At 44.8% G+C, this 24,316-nt stretch overlaps 1 protein-coding gene across 3 annotated transcripts in view; it reads right to left on the bottom strand.

Annotated features, from left to right (window-relative positions):
• LOC133345963 (sodium channel protein type 2 subunit alpha-like) overlaps positions 1 to 24,316 on the bottom strand; it is a 94,824-nt gene that overhangs the window by 15,389 nt on the left and 55,119 nt on the right. For 2 of the 3 annotated variants that reach the window (XM_061557121.1, XM_061557123.1), the window contains 5 exons: positions 21,711 to 21,944; positions 13,086 to 13,206; positions 10,158 to 10,312; positions 7,107 to 7,280; positions 1,418 to 1,540 (listed from right to left, as the gene is read on the bottom strand). In XM_061557121.1, the coding sequence (XP_061413105.1) occupies positions 1,418 to 1,540; positions 7,107 to 7,280; positions 10,158 to 10,312; positions 13,086 to 13,206; positions 21,711 to 21,944 (807 nt within the window). Of the gene's footprint in view, positions 1 to 1,417; positions 1,541 to 1,832; positions 1,956 to 7,106; positions 7,281 to 10,157; positions 10,313 to 13,085; positions 13,207 to 21,710; positions 21,945 to 24,316 lie in introns of all 3 variants that reach the window. The other variant, XM_061557122.1, reaches the window with a different exon arrangement.

The following is a 24,316-nucleotide window of genomic DNA, read 5'->3' as shown; positions in this document are numbered from 1 at the left end:
GCGGTCCGTCCGTGTGGGTGGTGGGACAGAGGCACGGCGATTACGACCGCCCTTGAGGGAGCTGCATACGAGAGAGTGCGACCATCATTCTATAAGCGTCACCCCCCCCAACACGCATGCCTTAAACGAATTGAATTCATTGATTTTTGACCTCCGTCCTTTTACTGTGTGTGGGGGGGGGGGGTGCCTGCACGTTGGCAACGGTGCTGAGGGTCGACGCCGCACGCGAGAGTTGTCTCTGATACCCCCTCCCCACGCCGCCACCACCGTCGCGTTTCCATGCAACGGGAAACCATTTTAGGTCATGTCCGCAACGGAGCCATTAAGCGAAGCTGCCGTTGAGATGTTAAGTCTGAAGGCACTGCGGTGGCACGGCATATTGACACGTGGTAACGAGTAGAGGATGATTAGCAGCAGGGAGCTAATTTCAAGGCAATTTCACCGCGCGCGGGCCAGCCCCTTGCCGGTGGTACACGTGTATCGATGCGTGAGGAATGTCACGTATCGATACGCGAATGTGTCACGCGATTGTGTTTGACTCAGCCAAAGTATCATGCAGCAGTAAATATTTCAAATGCCAGGGATATGGGGACCGAGGAAGGCATGCCAGCAACACCAAAACAACAGCATGCTTATGAAATTCCCTCCGACCTGAAACTGCAGCCATTCATATCAATTTCGAGTGGCATTTTTTTGGTTGGCATTAAACTTTGTATCAAAACATGAATTCTAAAATAATTTAAAAATAAAATGCGCCATTGTCCCATGCTGAGAAATGAGCATCCCAATTTGGGGAGAACACAAAAGATTGGAAGTTTTGGTTATCTTTACCTGAACCCAAATGCACACACTTCAAGTCCCATGCAAGGTCGAAGATACGTTTCATTTTAAAAAGCTCCCAGCCACCCCCCAACACACTGCACGCATCTAGGCACCCATGGTCTGTTCCACCCGAACCTCGCAACTAACTTCAGATATCAATCCCACCCTCCAGAACCAACCAATAAATAATGCGCTCACGCGGCGATGTTACGCCGCCAAAGGTGGTCTGTCATTTGGTTTCTGGAGAGTGAGATCAGAGCTAGTAGTCTTGAGTGTTGGGTTGGGGTGGAACAGCAGGGACGCTCAGGAGATTACCCATCCCCCTACCCCCACACATCCCTCTCGGGATGCCGGGAGGCAGAGAAGTCTAATTGAGGCTCAGCTCATTATGCAGTTTGGTTGGAGTTGGTGAAAATGTGATGGGGGAGTGGGGGCAGGATGGTCAGCAGAGCCAGCACTTCATTTATGATGCATCGAAAGAGAACGAGAGGTGGAGATGGAGGACTCGGCTTATATTTGGCGCTTGGAGACATCAATTTTTTCTGGCATGCCAAGTTGTGAGCATGCATGAAGGTTGTTTCCTATGCACTCTTACCCTCATCCCTTCAAATCGTGATAGGGCCCTCAAGGGCCTCAGTGCTCTTAGCGTCCTAAGGGACTTAATGGCGCCCAGTTCCGAGTAGCCCATGGCATTAGCTACGAGACTGACTAAAGAGACCTACATTGGGGAGGGGTGTGGGCGACAAAGCAAAAAGAGGCGCGCGCGCGTGTTAGGCCGCCCAAGTGCCACTGGCGCAACTGGGGGGGCCAGTGGGTCACCGCCGGCAGGATTTCAGGGGGGCAGCGGGGTTACGGACCCCCCCCCCCCAACCACCCACCCGCGTCGTGTGCCAGCCGGCCCTACGGGGAGAAGCGGACACGTCAAGACGCATTAGCAGGGCCTCGCGCACGCGGGGGGACGGGGGCAGCAGGAGGAGGAGGCGGTGGTCGTCGTCCGTGAACGCGCTTACCCTCATGCCTTCAAATCTGGAGAGCGCACGCAGAGGTCTCAGGGCACGCAGGGTCCTTAGGGACTTTATTGCGCTGAGCTGATCATAACCGAGGGCTGTTGCCATGAGGGAAACAATAGAGATCTGTCCAGAACGGATGGAACGACGGGGTTGGTTATTCACTCTTTAAAGTCGCAGGGTGTAAAATTGCCTTTTGTACAGGGCGAGGTCACATGTTGAATCAGCAAACAATCGATTATCGCGATTATACTTTTAATGCTACCGTTTAATGGTTGATAATTATACACATTTAAAAACAGCGAAAGGTATATTATAAAACGACAAGCAAGTGACAAGGACATTATATAGAGTGGCTAAAATAATACGGCAATCAAATAATTTGATCAAACTGGTCATTTAAAAAAAAACGTATGCAATGACATCAATGTATTATCCCAATTTTCACAAGCTTACATGTTCACCAAGATACCTGAATGTGTTTATGCTGCAATACTTTTTAGTCTCCCTAAACCATTTTCTAAATTCTATTACCTACACAGTGCAGTGATAATTCATTTATGGAAGTATCAATAATAAGGAGATAAAACGTCAGAGAATATTTCATGTTAAAACTATGGAAACATTGTCCTCGATCACTGTTGAAACTGACTTCTTGGTAATAATAAGAACAAAATAATTTGTAATGTAAGTACACAGCATATTTTTGCAGCTGCATGTGCTTTAACTATTTTCCAATGTAAACGTAGTTCTACATCATCGATAATGTATCCGTTTGCTTGAGAGTGTGGCACGAGGGTTACGAGCCGCTGAAGCACCCTGTATGTTTATCGCAATGCAACTACGCCATCAATCAACGTCAATCCTCTACGGTTATTCAGATGCCGTGGAAAACATAGCGAATTTGCAGATCAACTTGGTGCAAATGATTAAAACATGATATAATAACATAAACACAGCCGGCACATACTTACCTTTTACTACATTTAAATCATTCACTAGCCGACGTGCGGTATTATGGGAACGAGGCGCAAAATGTTCTCGTCAAAACCTGCTGGAGGAGCGTCAATGTCACCTGCGGCGTTTCCCGCAGCACCTGGCGGGGTGCCCCCTGCTCCTGGGGACACGCTGGAATATTCCATCACATCGCGGGGATGCTCGGCTCTTGAGGAGAACCTACTGTGTCGTGTGCAGCCCTTGGCTGATTCCACCTCCCACCGGTGCATTGTTCCCCGTCAGGAATTAGTTGGATCGAGCCGCTCTCTTCAATGACGTTCATTCGTTATCATCCCAATCGCAGCAGTGCGTTTTGGTGCAAACAGAAACAAAACTCGCCACCTTCGTCAGTAACACTGTCTTATAAACGAGTCAAATTGTAGGATTTAATGGCTCTGGAGATGCTCTGAAGGAACATAGTTTGCAAGAGATCCACCTTGTCCTAGTTTTCCCAGGATCGTCTCCTTGTTGAGGTAGCTGCTGTCCTGGGAAATGTGTAAGTCTCACCAGGACATTCAAATTCCCGGTTGTTTAGGTGCATGATAATGCACATTTCAAAACGATGCATTCACCAGTGTTTTGCACCTCAGAAGTTACAACCCTACCAGCAACGCTAGCCTGTTACATGTGTGCTTCTTATAAGGCAGATTTAAAGGTGACATTGGCAAAGGGGTTTCGATCTCTGATTATTATAATAATGATTCACCACTGCCAATAAAGCCCCCAATTGGGATTCTTATTTTAGTCTTGAAATGTAAATAATTGACTCAGGGTTTAAGGTTAGGTTTCCCAGAGGACATCCACTGCTGGCATCACGTAAAGTAGCACTAATTTTATTTACCCCGTAGGGGTGTATGTATGTTGAACTTTTTTCGCACCGTACATAGCCAACTGTGCTAATCGGGGGGTGATGGGACTTAAATCTATGTACAAAAAACCAAGACATATCATTGGAAGAAGAATGTCTCATAGTACCGGGAGAGTGGAGAACCACACATAAATGCATTATCGTGAGCGGCGTATTACTATGCAAGTGACAAAAACCGGGACTATTAATGTCCTCGAAAGACTTCCCGTGAGAGCTATATCAAAAAGCAAATGATCCTGGAAAACAAGGGCTGGTGACGTCACCTGGCCATACAAATAATTTGCGATGAAAATGTGCGCCGCTGCCATGAATGAGCACGCGAGCATCAAATATTCATGGACGGGGGTGCCGTGTGACAGGAGAGGTGCCGCTTGTGTAACGCAGACCGCAGATGCGCGGCCGTCACTAATGCTCAGCGTTCTCATTTAACCACATTTGCGTCACGCTTTGCAAGCACCGCATGACGGTGCCGTGCGAAGCCCACGCTGGCAGCCACCATCCCAGCGTCCATGGCGGCAATCGGCTCGCACATACTCCACCACGCCGCCCTCCTCCATCTACCCCACCCGCCAACTCACAGAGCAAGCCTCACTTGCGCTGGCTTGCAGGATGGGTATCACTTTTGCTGGCTTTCGGCGAAAGGCTCACTCGTGCTGACTTGCAAGATGGGAATCACTTGTACTGGCTCACACCACAATGCTCACTAGTTCTGGCTTGCAAGATGGGCATCACGTGCACTGGTTTTCAGCGCAAGGCTTGCTAGTGGTGGCTTACAGGATGGGATGCACTCGTGCTAGCAAACAGCACAGAGCTTAATCACTCTAGATGCCCAAGGTAATGTTTCAATTAAGTTAAACCACTACAGAACTCTCTTTGGGGCCATGGGTTTTTATTCGAGTTGAAGGGGAGGAGATCATTAAGAACCGTCATTACAATCTTTATGCTCATGCTAACATCAAAGAATAATTTATGGCAACATGCCAGCTACAAAAATTAATGATGTTGTCTTTTATTGGCAACACGAGTTCGGGTCTCTGGAAATGCTTTTGATTTAAATGGGTGTGGCGGCATGGACGCTAATTGGCCTCACTTTCATAATTATCTGCTTGATTTCGGGTCCAATTGTGAAAAAAATTAAATTATGTTTTTGTTAAATAGTTTACACATTATACTGACACCTGCATTTCCTTTATTATGAATCCTCACAAGGCGTGATCATTCCATTACTGTATGAATGCTTACCCATGCCAATGCATTTCTTGGTCTTGCAACGTCACAAGACTGTATATCTCGAGGCAGATTTAATCTATCCTCTTCAGGGGTTGTCGTACTCATGGGCGTGTATATGTCTTCGTCTTTCCATCTCTCAGCGCTCGTTCCAAATTGTAACAAAAGCTAAAAAGTGCACACTATAGTGCGCTCCTCTCCACGTTTCTCTGTGCACTTTCAGCGTTTATTTAATGTTCTTTGTCGATGTCCATGTTTCTGATCCATCTGTTATAGTTGGTAATATGCCTGTGATTTCAAATTGTATTCTTTGAGTACAAGGTGTGTTGATGAACCATGATCAAATGCAGCGGTCCAAAAACACTCCAACCTGTTCTCTCTTGATCTAATTTCGATCACAACATGACTTCAATCATCACCCTGGACATAAATATTATCTTGTATTTTCAATTAATGTTCATCCATCAGTCATTTTTATGTGTGAACTTGCACGTTCATATTTACATTAGCCCGACTTTACAGCCTACTTTGTTAAGTTCTTCGGTCATTTCCTGTGTTTCACTTTGATTGGTTGTAATGACTGCTGTCAACAAATCTAAGATGGTTAAAAATTACATTCTCCATTTATGTTTATGCTTTTTTTTCTCCCAATAATTTTTCTGAATATATCTCCTCATGCTGCTGTAAATAGCATTGGTGAGAATGTATCTCCTTGCCCAACCGCTTTTCTGATTTGTATTTTTTATTTTTCTTTATTCGTTTCAATGCAGCAGCTCCCTACCAATTCCAATAACCATCGCTGGTCAAAAAAAAATATATGTTAGATTGATTAAATACTACGACTCTTCAGTTTTCAAGTAAAACATTAATTACATTATGTTTATGAAAGCAAGGGACACGACGATGACCTACAATGCATTTTAAAGGTTGGGTTAAAACAACAATATCAATTAAGCCTTTAATATAAACATTGGCACGCAGATTACGCAAGACTCACGCAGGCTGCTGTGTGGCCATTTTGAGGGTTATTAATCACGTTCATTGCTATTCATCTCACGAGCATACAAAGGCCATGGTTTAGGGGAACAGGTCCATAATAAGCTCCGTCAGCATTTATGAACAAAGGCTAAATGATACGTTTCCAGCAGAGTGGTGTATTTAATTGCCTTTTGTTAGGGTGTTTTTGGGGGTGGAGACCCCACAGAATGAGAGAAAACCATGGTTTTCATATTTCAGAAACCAGGTGCAGCCAGCTCTCCTGAGCAAAGCAGCTGGCAAAGGAAATATGAAACCTCCACGGTGTTTTTTGTGTGTTCTTCTCTCATCTGCCAGATTTAGGTAATCCACTGCCGTCCTTATAAAACGTATGCTCCTGATTAAGGCTGATGATTTTTCGTGGCTTCTGAACTTACACGTGCGTGGTGGCCGATGTTTGTAAAACAGTAAAACAGCACCTTGGAAAAAGAGATTGTGGTGGACTGCAAAAGATTTCGTGCATCCACCTGTGTGGGGCAGCAAATCACCTATACGAGTTTGTGCAGCAAGTAGGTCCGTAGGTAATGTTGTGCAGTTTGAGTCGGTGTGGAATTTCTCTAGGAATCCTGGTATTTCTCGATCAGTCTAAAACATTCAAAATGGAATTAGCTGGACTTTGCTGGATACAAAAATATATTGTTTCATGCTTAAGCTTCTTGGTACTAAAATTCTAAACTAAAATTCAGGCGTCCTGACCTCTGAACAATGCACAGAGAAGACACTGATCAAATGCAGCGTTCCAGAGATGAAATGCAACACAGGAAATCAGTAATGGCTCATTGGACCAACATTTACTTGTAATCGTTTTTTTTTTTACCGAATTGTAAAGGTTGCCACCTGTACTGGTTTTCTCAGGATCATTTACCCTGAGGTATCTGTCCTGGAACATCTGAAAGTCTTCCCGGGACGTAAAAACATCTTGTTCTTGTCAGTTGCGTAATAATACACCGCTCAAGACAACACATTTGCATGAAGTGTTCCCTTCTGGTGGTTTTGCGAGATATTATTATATATATTTTTTTCCTGTGATACGTCCTGGTATTTTAAGCCCTGGAGGTTACAACCTGACATGTCATCTGAAGACATGGCCTGAGCAGGGAATGACGAGGGGACATGACGATGATGAGCAGTGGCGAGGGGAAGGTACTCACATCAACGATGAGAAAGTCAAGCCAGCACCACGCGTTGGTGAAGTACTTCTGGAAGCCATAGGCCACCCACTTGAGCAGCATCTCCAGGATGAAGACGTAGGTGAAGACCTTGTCAGCGTACTCCAGCACTGTCTTGATCGTCTTCCTCTGCTCGATGTAAATGTCCTCAAAGGCCTGCGTTAGCAACAGCAAGAAAGAGCAAATGTGGTGACTTATCGTGGGCATCAATTTGTTTTAATTAATTTCTAAATAATAAAAAATATGTCTTTCTAGCTATCTCCGAGGCGTTTTCGAGTTGCACCGCATGTCATTCAGAGTGATGTCCGACGTTTTGCTCCATGTGCTAGGATCTTCTTCAGGAACTGAGTTATTTAGGAACTCTGAGGAAGCTCCCATCATGTAGAGGGAAACGTTGGCTATCATTGCGAACAACTCGCAAGGACAATCCGAAGGAGAGCTAAAGAGCACAACGGTGAAAACCTCTGAAAGCAGGTTTATTCACAAATAATCAAGGAACCATATTTTGGCACGCGACGAATTGACTTTCATTGTGGATCACGATTGTCCGCACTATAGGTACTGCTTCTTCATACACAAAACAGTTCATACTGTCTGCCTGCTCAAACAAGCCTTGGGTGGTGCCTATCCCCACTGGCAATCACGAGCCAGTGATTTAAATTCTGAATTCCATATGCAGCACCGTTTTTATCTTAATTCATATACTTTACATATTCAGTTATATGTTACTGTTAAAAATGCTAAAGGTACGGACTGAAAATGCTAAACAAATTAAGGAGGAAAATACCGCTGTGATCGAGTGATTAAGTTGTTTAGGAGCAATTGTCCGTGCCTCTCTGTGCAAAATCCAGCCATGGATTGCTGCCCAGCATAGCTGCCTTCAATGCCGCAACACAGCTAACAAGCACAGAATCCTGCCGCTCCACTCACTTTCTGTTACAATTGTAACGTTCTATTTTTACTTGTGTATGTGTGGAGGTAATTTTCCATCGAGAGGACATCTCTAGAGCTCTCTCACGTGAAGGCCTTTCTGCCAGTGCTGGTGTGAGCCGGTCCTTGCAGGACTGTCATTTCAGATTTTTTGTTTAATGGATGATGAAAATGTAAACGTGTGACTCGCCGCACAGTGTTCGCTCGTTCTCGAACAGAGAGAAAGAGAACGACTCACGAGGTCCAAGGAACCACAGGATGAGTGGGAAAGGCAGCAGCCACATGGTGAGCCAGCAGGCATCAAATTCCTCCTCCCCAACCACAACCACCAAGCTATGTGGTCCCCTCTATATGAAAATGCTATCAGCCAATTAATGTGTGTTTACATTTTTTATGCGTTTATTCATTCGAAAACATATTCTCACAGTTGTAATCTGTTCAGAGATCATTGAAGCTGACACCCGACGCTTCGAGTAAGTTGTAAGAACAAAACCAATAATAATAATAATAGGGGTCATTCCGTTGGAAACCAAAACTGAACAACTTTGTAGGTATTCTTTGGGTCTTTCGGTAAAGTCACGTAGATAGGTTCAAAGAAAATAACAACCTATCGACGTGACGAAAGCTTTAAGTCAAAACTTTGTGGGTATTTGCTCAAACGAAAACCGTGCCCCGTGTTCTTCCACAAAGAGTGAGCGGACGCAGAGCGCGCCATCGAGACACTCTGCAGTACTGCACACACTCTCCTTCTAATCGCTCCGTGACCTTTGCGACGCGTTGCCGTGCTCTGAGATTATACGTTTTGTTTTCAGGCTATCCTATCCGTGGGATGCGGTATTTCAGCCGGGGCACGAATGCGAATACGTGGAGACGTTGTCCATTATCTGACCGTGATGGTTCTCTTGCGTGGCCGATGCAGCGCTCTCGAAGTAGGTTTAGTGGATCATGCAGACATCGTCGTGTGTGTCAAACACATCGCTGTAGGGCTAGCCCATCAACTTTGTGATGGCTGGTAAGATGAGTACTGCTCTGTAAGCGATGTTACACCGCTCACCGCGAGCGTTCACGATGACCATCCAGCGATCTCCCGGCATGGCAGTTAAAACAATGGGAGCTTCTTAAATCCCCCCACTTATTCTTTGGGTCTTTCGGTGAAGTCAAGTAGAAGACATTTTTTAACAAAAACTACGACGTTTCGATCGCAACACAAGCAATCGTCCTGATGATGATTGCAACACATCGATCTAAACGTCGTAGTTTTTTGTTAATTTTTTTGTTCTACGTGACTTTACCGAAAGAACCAAAGAATATGAATTCCTGCAGTCACGAAAGCTTTTAAGTCAACATGTATCCCCCCACTTATGTTCAGTCCAGCTGTGTAAATGAGTACACCACAGTTAAAATCCAGTGTCATTTTCAGGAATAGGCCATTGTGTGCTGGTATCATGGTCCAAATTCAAACAATAACCTACAAATAACTCAATTGAGGTTATGCCTAGCAATCATCGCCTCATTCTGCAAATGTTTTGTTTTGGCAGGACCCTCCTCATGAAGAGTCATGAGACTCAGTGAGGCTTCTGTGGGTAAACAAGGGCAGTAATAGTAATAATAAGAACAATAGTAAAAACTCTTAGGTTTTTTCGGTAAAGTCACGTAGGTAAAAAATACAATGAAAAATTAATAAAAGTAATAATAGAAATAAAATAAAATAATAAATCACGACGTTCGGAGGCAACGCAAGTCTCCGTCATCAGGTGGGACTGTCACAGCTTCACTTGATGCAGTAAATCTAGCTGTGACGGTCCCACCTGATGACGGAGACTTGTGTTACCTCCGAAACGTCGTGATTTATTATTTTATTTTATTTCTATTATTACTTTTATCAATTTTTCATTTTATTTTTTACCTACGTGACTATACCGAAAAAACCTAAGAGTATGAATCCTTGCAGTCACGAAAGCCTCAAATCTAGAAATAGTAAAAACCTTTACCACCTTTTGCAACTAATATTACTGTTACCATCGCGAGATACAAGAGAGGAGGGACAGGTAGTCGCGGGCACCGCACGGACGCGATCCCCTGTGACCGGTTTAAGAGGCTCACCAGGGCACCGCTGCTGAGCAGGATCATGAACACGATGACCGACTCGAACCAGTTGTGCTCCACGATGCGATAGCAGGCACGGCGCAGGTTCCACCAGGACCTCCCACGTTCCGTGCCCAGGTCCAGGCGGCAGTACGGGAAGCGGTGCAGGCAGCCTGGAGTGCGATGCGAGAGGGTGGTGGGGGGTAGGAGGTGTGGAGCGAGTGAGACATCAGCAGCAACACCCCCAGAACAGATGCTCGCTCTCCCCCAGGCAGACATTACGGATCGGGACACCCTCGTGCGGTACGAGTTTCAACAAGAAGGGGCGTGGAAGCTTTTAATTCACATTTTATTACGTATCTGTTTATCATTCCTATTGTTCGGCTGCGATAAAAGTTGTATTCATAAACTGGACGAATCAGCTTAGAGCTAAAGTTGTCTCTTTGTCTCGCTGCTGGATGTTAGTTGGTCACATTTTCTCCGTGAATTGATGATGAATTTAGATGACCACAATGCAGGTCTTCAGGAACTGGTGGTTTTCCATAATACGTAAGACTGAGCGCTTTTTTCTTACACACGGTGCCTGCACGAATGTTTGTCGTTGCGATTTTTCTCGTAAATTTACAGATTTGAATTAAAGCGAGCATAGCATCCCAAAGCAACATCTGACCAATTGCTCGTTACTTCAATTAAAGCAGCAAACGAAAAGCAGAATAACTCATCACCATATTTAATATCAGTTAAATATTTTATCCGCAATAAATAACTGTTATTGCTTTAAGAGTTATGGAGCTGTTTACATTATGGTCAAATGCACATACTTCATCGGACAGGCCAAACTGCTGCTCAGAGTCTGAATGACGCATTGAGTAGGTACATAATGATCCACCCCCGCCTTCCCAAGAGGTTCGATCATTCTCAGCATTTGGAATTGTGATTTAATTCAAGAATCGATCATTTGTTTTTATCAAAATGTTACTGTATTATATGTATTTTATTATTTGTTTCTGTCAGTTGTCTTTACTTCATTAGTGTAAGGACAATAATCATTAATCCTTTACATACATTGTAAATAAACAGATTCTTACATGAACGGTTTGATGCATGTGTCTTAAGCTAAATCAATTATTCTACTCGATGAATTCATGCCTATACATCTTAATAAACAAGCATATTAAATGCTTCCTTCCCATATCTAGCTTTCTACGTGAAAAAAGTAGTTTTTACACATCCCATCATAAATACAGGAACAAAACTCTGGGCTGCTTTTGACATTCAGCGTCTCATCAGTGGAGTCTGGCGAGCTGGAACAAATCCTAGCGAACTGCCAGACGTTGATAGGCTAAAGGACCTTCCTCTGTCAGACGCTAGTCCCAGTCTGACACAAAACCTCATAATACATAACACGAAATGACCATTATCAGCAATGTAGAGAGAATATAAGTAAACATGTAAATAAACTGACAATAGGCCTCCTAACGATTATTTTGTGTTGTGTTCTACAATCTGGGTCACAGCAAGAACCCGGTGTGTTAATTTGACTCGACACCACAGCCCCTGCAAATCCTGGCCATCGTGGATCCATGCGCACTACCCGCGCAATCCACCGTCAAAATGTCCATGCGTGCGGTGAACACAATCGAGCCTGTGAAGCTAAATCATCCTTGCAGCCACCCAGCTAGAATGTTGCAAGGTGGCATCTTTAACTCGCGGATTTATCCAGAGAAGAAAAATGTGGCTTTGGATAACTAAATTTCACGCTCATTTGCCACCCCATTCCAAACATCAAGACGTATTAGTTCTGCGTGGATGAATGGCAGTGTGAGAGGTTATGCAATCTGATGCCAGAATATGCAAAAAATATTAGCATTTCTGCTCCTATGAAATTAATGGGAGGGCACTTGGGTAGTGGAGGGTGGGCAGAGGTTGAGAGTCCTGGGACCAGCAGGCAAGGCAGTAAGCACATAATGATTCACCACCCCCTCCTAAGAGATTCAGTGAATTAATCGACGTCGTTATTTATATTCAGCGTTCGTACATTTGTGTCTATTTTTACCATTTCATGTGTATTGTTTCTCATTTGTTCCGTCTCAATTGTGCTATTTAGATTGCTCCGTTATCGTAGATGTAACATAATCATGTAATTTACATATCATTTGCACGAATCACAAGGAATCAATTATCATGCGTAGGATTCGATGCACATATTGTGAGAGGGCAGGTATCCATTTAATCGATGAATGGATGAATCACCTAAATTGAATATTGAATGCATCATTACATCATTAAATGCATAATCGTGAGGGTCTGTCCGTCCGCTTGGACGCGTGTGGGACCCCCTGGCACCACAGCAGAGCGATCTTTGGCTGCTAAGTGGGCAGATGGGCCTTGCAGATACCGAGTGCGAGCCGGGAGAGCCGCAACGCTGGGTACCTGCAGCTTTTGGCGAGCGGAGAGTCAAAGGCCGTCGGCAGTGGCGGTTAAATTGGCCAGCAGTAACGTGTAGGCTGCTTATGACAGCGGTTCACGGTGTGCACCCGGCAGGCTGCCCTGGTTATTACTGCGGCGTATTACTGTGGGTATATTTGGAGCACCTCCCACTAGCACCCTCTGCTTCACAGTGGACTTTATAGATCCCGTGAAGTTTTTGGAAAAGAGTAGGCCAAAGAGTATGAGCGTCGTGGTCCAAATTAGCCAATTTTTCTTAATTACCTGAAAATGATTCACTTGGCATCACACATAGCAACTGCACAAACCCTGCTGTGAAACTACTGCAGACTGTGCTTGCGACACATCGCGCCTTCCTGCGAGCCTTGGACTGTAAGGATGGCGCCAATACAAATCATAGGTAAGGCACGGTGGGAGTGATCGAGCACAGTGTGCGCATGTGTGGTCAGGACAGACGAGGTGAGCGGGGTGGTGCTGAGAGTTCTCAGGGAGCCATGCCTTCTGTGAAGCACTCCTCTGGCTCCATCATCTCCTCCACGAGCTCCACGGGGATCTCCACCTCTCCCTCCTTCTGGATGTCCACCGTGCTGCCCTCGGACGAGCTCACCGTGTCCAGCTTCTGCAGCGGCGCAGCAGGGGGCGTAAAGGTAGGGCACGCTTAAACACAGGTCAGACGGAGACGATGCCATCTGCAATAGGGTTTCGGCTCGCGAGGACGTACACGTGGACCGAAACGTCGGACATCGTGCTTAATGACGTGCGGTGCAGCCCAGCTGCGTAGCGCAATCGCAAACAACTACGCGGATGTGATCCCCTGCTAAATGATTCAGGCCAATCCACCGCATAATCAGCACGTGTGTTGGAGTTGACTTGACAGCCTCATCATTTGCACGCGGATTTTAAATGTTTTTCAGTAAAAAAGCAGTGAAATGGCCACTTCATCTTCTGCCTGTGGTACAACTCATTTTGAATGACCTGAGGTTATTTTGTTAGAGAGTCTAAAAGCCAAAGTATCGCTGTGATTACATGTGCACTCATAACCCTAAGCCAGTGGTGGCAATTCCACATTGCTTCGTGAGAACAACCTCTGAGGTGTTTCGGGGTTTTTACTGTGTGTGCAACCTGAAAACCTAACCCGGGGGCTCTCACAACACCTCGGATGAAGTGTTGCTCTCATACATTTAAGTATAACGCATATTTGGAATAACATTCAAAATTTGGAACCGCCCCAAAGTGGCGGAGTGCGTGTCAGCGTCAGTGTCACCAAACTCAACAAATCAGCGGAGCTCCAGCGCGGCGACGGGTGACCCACTGATGCTGGGAGGTGATAATAGTTCAGCTGTTTTCATCATCAGATTAAATTTGTTAAATGGCGCAATTCACAATTGGTTAGGAGAAGCTGGAAGGCAGAAATGTTGCTAATTAGGACTTCGACCAAAAGAACAGCTCAAGCACAATTAATTGGGGCCCGATGTAACGGACGAACGTGCTATTGCTCGCGATATGCAGACACACTTGTTTGTGGCCATGGCGACAGTTCGTGGTATTGTTGCGCACGGCTGAGCGGCACAAAGATAAAAATAACAAATGAGGGCACAGAGGTGATAATAAGGGCCAAAAATTTGAAGTCATCTTTAAAACATGCGAGCATTGCAAGTGGAAGACTTAAACCCCTGTCTCAACTCTCCGACAACACATTGTTTCAGCAATCGTATGATTCATCGGAAAATTGGATGGAAAAGGTCACGAGTCTTTGGGAGAACGATATAGCTCATTCTTTCAGGGCTTAATAACTCTGAAGTGCCTTGCAAATCCTTGCATACGATAAAACGTACATAGTGTGCATGGGCACACCTATATTTAGCCCACCGAGCCTTTATCCTTGCTCTGCCTTTTCCCTCGGGGGGTAACAAATACAAAAACACGTGAGCTGTGAACGGCGGGCGGGCAGGCAGGCGACACAACGTCCAAGTTCACTGCTCACTCTTGCCCACCCCGTGGTGCCCGACCACCATCGCGATGAATGAATAACCTCCGACTTCTCTCGTTTGCTTTTAATGAAGAGAAAATAAACAAGGTGGTGGAAATACTCTTAGGTTTTTTCGGTAAAGTCACCACGTAGGTAAAAAAATAAAATAAAAATTACTCAAAGTAATAATAGAAATAAAATCATAAATCACGACGTTTCGGAGGCAACACAAGTCTCCGTCATCAGGTGGGACCGTCACAGCTAGATTTGCTGTATCAAGTGAGGCAGAGATTCCAAGATACGAGTTCTTAAATACAAGTTAAGGGGGGAGGAGGGAGGGAGGGGCTTATCTGAATGTGGTGGTCAATGAAAGGAACGTATTGGGAGGGGGGGGGGGGCTAAAAGAGAGTGAATGTGGAACCGTTGGACCTGTTGGTGCACATGCTAGAAGAGAACGAAAATGCCCATGTTGTTTTACTCAGTGTTGGCTGACAATCAAATACAAGGTGGTGGAAGGAGACGTGTCACCGAGCGGGGCACTATTCTAAGCATTCCACACAACAGCAGCTGTTGTACATACGAAGAAAATGTTGCTTAAGGATTTCAGCGCTCACGTTTCTGTACACGGGATTCACAGAGGTGCGTGGAAAAGTCCCAGCGGCTTCGTACTTGAATTGACTCATTGGTGCCAGCAAATTTTGCGAACCTTTTTGCATAAATTCATTCCAATAATTTCATACCAATTGACAGCCCTATAAATCATCACGTGTGCGAACATTTTCTCTGATAAAACAAATCTTATCGAGCGATGGGACCCTCAGTCCGGTGATAAATCACGGGCTTCCTCGCCCGGCGGCGCAGCCCACGCCAGCATTACAGCTCGTCGCTCCGAGACCCTTTAACCCCCGAGAAGCCCGCTGCGGCAGTCTGCTGCGACAGCCTGCTGTGGCAGCGGAGAGAACCTCGCTGTGGCAGCCTGCTGCGACAGCCGACCACGGCAGCAGGCTCCTCTCCGCTTGGCTCTGCGTAAGCGCTGCGCTCCGTCCAGCAATGCTTCTTCGGCTGCCTGGAGAGTGCTGCTGGCTGTGGCGTTTGGACGGGCCGCTGTGTAGGTGGCTCGGGGTTAAAGCGCTGTGGCTCTCAGCAGGGCCACGGCTGTGGCACATTCCTGATACGGGGCAGGAGGGGAGGGCCCTTTCCCGACATGGCGGTGAGACGGAATTAACCTGTTAGGTTTTTTCGGTGAAGTCACGTAGGTAAAAAAATTAAATTAAAATTAATAAAAGTAATAATAGAAATAAAATAAAATAATAAATCACGACATTTCGGAGGCAACACAAGTCTCCGTCAACAGGTGGGATTGTCACAGCTAGATTTACTGTATCAAATGTTTTGCCTCACTTGAGACAGTAAATCTAGCTGTAACGGTCCCACCTGATGACGGAGACTTGTGTTGCCTCCGAAACGCCGTTATTTATTATTTAATTTTATTCCTATTATTACTTTTATTAATTTAAATTTTCTTTCTTTACCTACGTGACTTTACCGAAAAAACCTTCAGAGTATGAATCCTTGCAGTCACGAAAGCTTCAAATCTAGAAAGAATGAACCTGCATCGTAGCATCACCGCTCTCGCTCTGTACATACGAACATGACTTTACCGAAAAAACCTAAGAGTATGAATCCTTGCAGTCACGAAAGCTTCAAATCTAGAAAGAATGAACCTGCATCGTAGCATCACCGCTCTCGCTCTGTACATACGAACATGACTTTACCGAAAAAACCTAAGAGTATGAATCCTTGCAGTCACGAAAGCTTCAAATCTAGAAAGAATGAACCTGCATCGTAGCATCACCGCTCTCGCTGTGCGGCCGTTACCATTCTGCCGCTGTTGTCACAGACACAGCGTGCCGCCCTGCTCACGTGACGCGCACATTGTACAAGTCATAATAATTGTGATTGCGTTGGATTTTGTTCGTAATTGTTTCGATTGCAACGCATTTGTACTGCATAACGAAATACTGCTGCTTTACCTTGTTTTAAGTAACATGAAGAATTTGCTCCGCCGCTCATTAAAAATGTTTTTATCGATATTCTTTGGGTCTTTCGGTAAAGTCACGTAGATAGGTTCAAGTTAATAAAAATAAAATAAACCAAACAAAGCTACGACGTTTCGATCGCAACACAAGCGGTCGTCATCAGGCGGGGAGAGAGAGAGAGAAACGTCGTAGTTTTTTGTTCATTTAATTTTCATTAATTTGAACCTATCTATGTGACTTTACCGAAAGACCCAAAGAATATGAATTCCTGCAGTCACGAAAGCTTTAAGTCGAGGTGTTTTATCGAGTCGTAATTCAACATTTGCCAGAGTAATTTTATTGTATCACGCTCATTATGTTTCACTGCTCCATAATAAGTATGTACACGATCTTCTTGGTTCTTTCGGTAAAGTCACGTAGAATGGAAATAATAAAATAATAAAAAATAAAACATAATAAAATAATTCTCACGACGTCTCGGCCACAACGCAAGCAGCCGTCCTCAGGTGGAGAGCAGGTCTGCTTGCGTTGTGGCTGAAACGTCGTGAGAATTATTTTATTATGTTTTATTTTTTATTATTTTATTATTTCCATTCTACGTGACTTTACCGAAAGAACCAAGAAGATGAATCCCTGCAGTCACGAAAGCTTTAAATCGAAATATGTACACGATAATATTTGAGCACGATATATGATTATTAATATTATTGTGTGATAATTCTATTATTAGCACGTGAAAAAGACAATAATATTGAGTGTTTTCTAAAGATAACAGAGCATATTGTTAGCTTTAATTTAGTATGACGGCATAACAATACAGTAATTTGTTTTAAACTGTAAGGTATGAATTGTCAATGATTGAAACATCTGTCTTCAACTGAAACAACTTTCGTCAAATTAATAGTGAAACTGCACGAGTTACTTACGAGTGAATTAGAAGAAGAAAAAATATTCCAGGATAATTTCTGTACTCAAATTATGTTCTTAAACATTTATCAAGTGGAAATACTATAATTTCCAATTAGTCGCATACATAATGTATTCGAAATATGAATAATTCGTCAAGGACTAATGTGCGTTATAATGACATCCATTTGCATCCCAAGCCATCTCTGTGGAAGCAACTTATTATGGTGCGCAGTGATGATTTATTGAAAGTGCTTACACGGTCTGGTGTAAAAAGAGTTGGGCCAATCTAGTCAGAGATGGACTCCGCTGAGTTCTTAGTCACGTGCAGTTAAAACAAAATATAGTGCAATGGCCTTTCAGCACAAATCAAAAGTAACAAACAAGAACAGTCACGGGAAATTCTACGGAAGATCTTACGAAAACAAGTGGCGGAGAACAGAGAGACGATGTCTATCTTCTTGTTAGTACTTATTAGTTTGTGCCGCTTGTGTCAAAGGCAGTCATGGGTAATGCGCTGACATATCAGCACAACTCGCAAAGTGAAACGGGTCGTGCTGTTTCTTGCCATCAAGCGTCCAAAAACAACGGCAACCGATACAAATCAAGCATAATCAGAAGCAACTTCGAACAGGAGGTTACAATGCACCTCCAAAACAACAGAGGTCACAACAACATTACCACTCACCACCAAGAATCACCACTCACCACTAAGAAACACCGCTCACTACCAAGAAACACCGCTCACCAACAAGAAACACCACTCACCACTAAGAAACACCGCTCACTACCAAGAAACACCACTCAATAAACACCGTTCACTACCAAGAAACACCACTCACTACCCAGAAACACCACTCACTACCAAGAAATACCGCTCACATGTAGGATGAGAGGGTATCAATTCAGCTTTCTTCTCATGCAGAGCCAGTGGCACAACTTTCAAATGTTGCCTTCCGGCCTGGCATCTATAATTAGTGAGCCTAATGTTTAGCATCGGAATGAAAATGAGAGCACACATTGAGTTGACTGCGTGCAGGTTTTGTTTAGGCAACGTTGCGCGCTGTATATTGACGTCAGAAAGGCTTGGCGTGGTCGTGTTTGTCAATGTTCATTATGCCAACATTGGACATCTGCCAAAATATTACGCGTACTAAATAATTGAGCAATTACGTCGAGGAATTAGACATTGTATGTCGTGGCAGCGAGGTGTCGAAGGAGCAACAGCAAATATATTGTTGACCTATCTGCATGTTTTAGTATTATTTTGCAAACATGTAACCTTGTTTTTCGACACACTTTTCCGAATACATGAGACAACATTCTCGTTTAGATAATCCCAAGTGACACTCGGTGGAGGCCCTTCTGGCTAATGTAGAGATTGTTTATGCAATGTAAAAAAAACACATTTTCTCAGCTTTTCTCAGCACTTCACTCTTGCCAAAAATTAAGGCAGAGTTTAATTTTCTGCTGCATCATTCTATTGTACTGGACCATCAAAACATTTGCAGGGCAAAGTCACCCAGATATCCCACACAGATATTTCACATCAATACTCGATGTTATCAATTGCCGTCCGACATTGTACGGTCATCGATAGCTAGCAGAGGGTCGGATGGCCTTCCTCAGCAGGGTAAACATCTTTAAACAAGTCACCGTTTGTCCAAAAACAACCCTGTGATCTCATACAGAAATTTTTTTTTCTGGAGTTCTGCTATTGGTTTGGATCGCAACTGCATTTGCCTACACACACAATGTGGTGGTGTTGTTATGGACAGAAACAAAAAACAAACGGCCGATAACACCGGCACATGAGCACGTAAGCCCGAGACACACCCGCTATTCAATGCAATGTCACTTGCCCACAGGGCCACGCAACTTTTGTCAAACGTTTAAACATTTCTGCTGCAAGCTCCACTCATATGTACCACGAACGCAAAGCCATGATATTCTCATCTCTTTGAAATGGATCTCTGCCTGCCTGGATTGCAGCTAACCATGCTCACGCAATGCGTTATGTTCTTTGAAAATTGCTTTCAGAGCATCGTGATGAGTGTGGAATTGCTTACAGTCCAGCCTCAAGGGCACAGCGACTGAAACTGCTTCCATATAAAATTAATGGACTTGCTGCTCCGTTATTGTTATCGTGCACATTGCGGTGTTTCCACACTGTAGCTCATAGGCCTCGATATCCCACACCGCACGGCGTGCCGTAGAACGGGAGATCATTGCAGTGTTGAAACACTGCATATCATCCTTGCAGGGTGGGCACTATAAACCTGGAAACATAAGTTCGGTTCCTGGCTGAGGCTGTCAATGGTATATGAAGCATTCTTGGCTCTCTCCCCTTCCACCCATCACCAACCCACACTGACCAGTGTGGTGAAGTATGGTAAAACAAGCCCCCTCACTGACGTGCTGGCGCTCATTCAGCAGTGGCTCAACTAAGGTACGTAAAAGAATATCGTTATTCATTTTATATCACTCGGGAAAGGTTAATGGTTAGATTGACAACAGTCTGTTGACGTTACAGACTGTGGCAGTCGTGATCACACGTATAGGGCAGCACTAGTGTCTGTGTATTAGACTTGAATTATAGTATTTCCCCCACCTCTGATTAGTCCGCTTGGCTATTGTGCAGTGCAAGAAGGAAGTTCAACACACACACACACATACATCTAGAAAAACCTCAGACCAAACAGGGTAATACAAGTCAATAAATACTGTTCACTTTTGCCAATTTGCTTGTTACAGCTGCATCTCACCGTCTTCCTGTGGGTTGCGAGGTGGCCAGGAGATGGCAATACAGCAATGGATTCTTGAATCTATCTATGCGGAGCCGTTGAGTGTTTACAATGTGGGGTTTCTCTGACTATTCTGGTTCTGTCCCACATGGAAGCATTATGGAATTGGCCAAACGTACAAATTTCCATAAAACAAGTCTTAAGACATAGTAAGAATTTCCTGGATAAAATAAGGGGCATTATTATTTTATTGTGATAATTGTTAGGCGGAGCAGTGGTGCAATGGTTTGCACACTTGTGCTACAAACTCCACCTTCATCAAGCAGCACGCACTAGCGTGGTGAAGTATGATTAAACAAACCCCACAACCGATACGACATGCACAGGGCCATTATCCAGCAGTGGAATTGAAAACGGCTGCACGATAAATGATGATTATTATTGTTAATAGTCGGAGAAACCTCTCGCTTCTTGTCACCTCCTCACATTCCTCTTTCTGTACGTGAGAGCTTCTATCAGCTCCCCTATCCTTGAGGCCCTGGGCCTGTGCATCCTTTATTTGGGAAATTTCACTCAAGTATCTGAATTCCACCCAACTGGGGTGAAGGGGATCTATGTGACCAGGGCACATGGCTCGTAATCAGATGGTCGTGAGTTCAAATCCCGGTCGGGGATGCATCCTACAAAGTGGTCACTCATTCAAGGGAACGAGTGACCATATTCTTGGCTCTTTCGGTCAAGTCACGTAGATAGGTTCAAAGAAAATAACCAAAAATAACAAAAAAACTACGACGTTTCGATCGCAGCACAAGCGTTCGTCACCTTCCTGATGATGCTTGTGTTGCGATCGAAACGTCGTAGGTTTTTGTTATTTTCTTTGAACCTATCTACGTGACTTTACCGAAAGACCCAGGAATATGAATTCGTGCAGTCACGAAAGACTTTAAGTCGACGAGAGAGAGACCGCACCACGCCAGAGGTGAAGGTGCAGCCCTGTAACTGTTTTCTCAGGGCACTGCTGGATGAAGGCCCTCCACTCTCTCTACAGGATACATACAACGAGTACTTGGCTTACTCTTCCAAGCTGCCAGACATCCTGGAAGAGATGGGAGTGCCCACACTTTACCCCACCGCGCGTGGCCTGCCAATCAACTCTTTGTGGGGGACCCAATTATCCTGCTGCGTTTACAGAGGCGGGGGAGCATTCAAGAAACTTGCACCACTGTTGCAACTGTTGCGCCAGGGGTCCAGTTAAACCAGGGACCTTTGAATTGCAGGTCCAGCGCGCTAACAACAGCTACTCCAATGCAGCACTTCCATAGGAATGTGGAATTTCCACCAGAATCGTCTCAGATCCTTTAACGGACAGGTACACCGCCCCAAATGCTTTGACCGTATACCCGTCCATCTCGATCGAGTCTCCCCCACCCCCCCCTACACCCGCTCCCCCCCCCAGGGCACCCACCTCCTTGCTTCCATCCATGCCGGACTCCGTGGTCTGGTTGTCGTCGTCCTCGTCCTCCTCGTCACGGTTCTCGAAGTCGGACTCGCCCACGGCGATGGGAACGCGCACGCCCAGGTTGGGGTTGGTGAGGAAGCCGAGACGGTCGACGTCCAGCACGTGGTGGTTCTTCAAGCTGTTCCCCACGCTGGCGGCGCCGCTCGCCACGCCGTTCCCGTCCTTCACGATTGAATCTCCCTGGACGCACGCGCACACACAGAGATGCACCCCCCCACCTTGTAGTCGACAACAGGCTGTTGGGGCGAGTTAGCGAGTACCTTTGACGGTTGGCACTTCGCCCTACGGAAATGTGGTGTGGTCTACACCATGTTCGGCAAACCTTGCTTCCACAGCGCTAATTTTTAAGGCTGAGTAGACCTAGGACAGGCCCAGAACCGGTTCGGATATCACTCGCTCCTTGATGTCAGCCATGGCCGGGAATCACACTAAGCCGCCGGGCTCATAGAGCAGAATGTTAACCACTGCTAAAGACGTGCACAGCATGTACACAAGCAAATACACACAGCACATGCAACACACACACAGCACATGAAACATACATACTAACACACAGCATACATGCAACATGCGCACGCACACAGCAGAAACATAAGCACAGATGTAGGCACTCACAAACACACACCCACGACACATGCAGGACATATACATACAAGTGGGCACACGTGCACGCACTCACATATGTACACATGGACGCATAGTCGACTGCCAGTTGCAATCAGCATACTTACAGTTACATGGGTGGGCAGCTCTTGCCAGACTGATTCAATAAAGGATTTGCCAAAAGCACCGTAGCTCATTTTCCTTTCTGATTAGTGTTGTGTTACTTTTCTATTTGATTCAGCACTTTGATAGAATTCAGAAGAGAGAGTCAATGTGTGAACATGCCAAGTTTCTGGACTTACTTACCTAATAATCTGAATATGTCGTATTTATATAACAGAAGAGACACAAAATGCCCGCATTTCCAGTTGTTTACCAAGTGCGTTTGGAATTACGATGTTATTATTAGGTATTAAAGTGTGCATCGACGGTGTCAAATTCCTGTGGCATCTGTTTAGCTGCAATGCCTCTTTTGTAAAATCTACTTTGTCAAAACAAACTGTTGCCCGCTGATGCCATTTTTTTCTATGACAAAAAAATACCACGAAGCATTACCATGTCACAGTCCCTCTGTTTAGCATTGTACAAACTGGCTAAAACATACCTTAGTGGTAATGTAGTATCCAACAGAAGAATTTAACTTATTTTGGAAAATCTTGACTTAAAGCTTTCGTGACTGCAGGAATTCCTATTCTTTGGGTCTTTCGGTAAAGTCATGTAGATAGGTTCAAAGAAAATAACAAAAAACTACGACGTTTCCATCGCAACACAAGTGGTCGTCATCAGGAAAAGGGGGTTAGCTTCTAAAGGCAAACTGTTTATAAAGGTTTGAAATGGGCGTAGCCCAAATGTCAGCAGAATGGGCGGGGCAGCTAATGTTAATGTAAGTGGTGGGCAGCAACCACGACGGTGGTTGGTTTTTCCACCAATCACAGGGCTGCCAGGTGAAAATTAGCATGTTAATGCGCGCGCCTCCATGGCGCGCGCACTGAGGTGGCCATGTTAATGTGAGAGATTAGCATCTTAATGGGAGATCGCAGAACCGTAACCTCTAGGTCGGCACGCGAAGTGGCTGTGTGAGTGAGAACCTGTTAATGAACAACTAACATCGGAAGGTGGTAGAATGGGAACATCACAGCCAGTTATGACTTAAACTGGTTGATAACGTCCTTCCAATAATTGCTCAGTTTGTACCCATCTTCTCGGTTGAAATTGTGTCTGTATATATGGATGGCTTCATGAACGAATCTTTGTTGATAGCCAGTGGGATTGTAAAGTACCTTCGTCTAAGAAAAATACATTTCGTGTGAGCCAACCGCATTAAAACAATGATCAGCCACGGCCGAGGTATTGGTCCTACCGTGTTTCAGATCTGCCTTGTGTTCACGAACACGGTCCGAGACATGTCGCTTCGTTTCCCCAATGTAACTACTGCCGCAGACACAGCTTAGATTGTAGACGCCGGGGTATTGCATGTCAGGGATCACATCCTTCACAGATGGGATCAGATGACAAATTTTATGTACTGTGTTAAATCGAACCTGGATCTTTTGTTTGCTTATGATTTTGGAAATCTTTTTAGTGACCCCTGCTATGTATGGCAAGGTGATGGTTTTGATTGGGTCCTCAGATGGTTCTTTCCCAATGGTTGGGGTGATAGCTTTACGGATTGTGTAGTCTGAATATCCATTCATCCTGAGAGCTTGGTGTACGTGAATATCCATGAAATAAAAAAAAAATTGGTGATTATCTTACCCCATCACAACGATTCAGGGAGATGATACAAGTGATGTATCCGTACTTTATGGTTTAATTGAGATTTCATTATTTAGTTGATGTGTTATATTACACCGGTGTTACCTAGAATGGATGTGGTTCTCTTATCGCAGCACTAATCTCATCATTGGCCAATACGAATGAGGATGCTTGCAATCGAAGAGAAATGAATG

Source organism: Lethenteron reissneri, chromosome 23 (genome assembly GCF_015708825.2).
Source record: "Lethenteron reissneri isolate LAM-NWPU_2019-01 chromosome 23, ASM1570882v1, whole genome shotgun sequence".
Lineage (NCBI taxonomy): Eukaryota > Metazoa > Chordata > Hyperoartia > Petromyzontiformes > Petromyzontidae > Lethenteron > Lethenteron reissneri.
The sequence above is the reverse complement of the archived record's forward strand: the minus strand, read 5'-3'. Positions and strand labels throughout refer to the sequence as shown.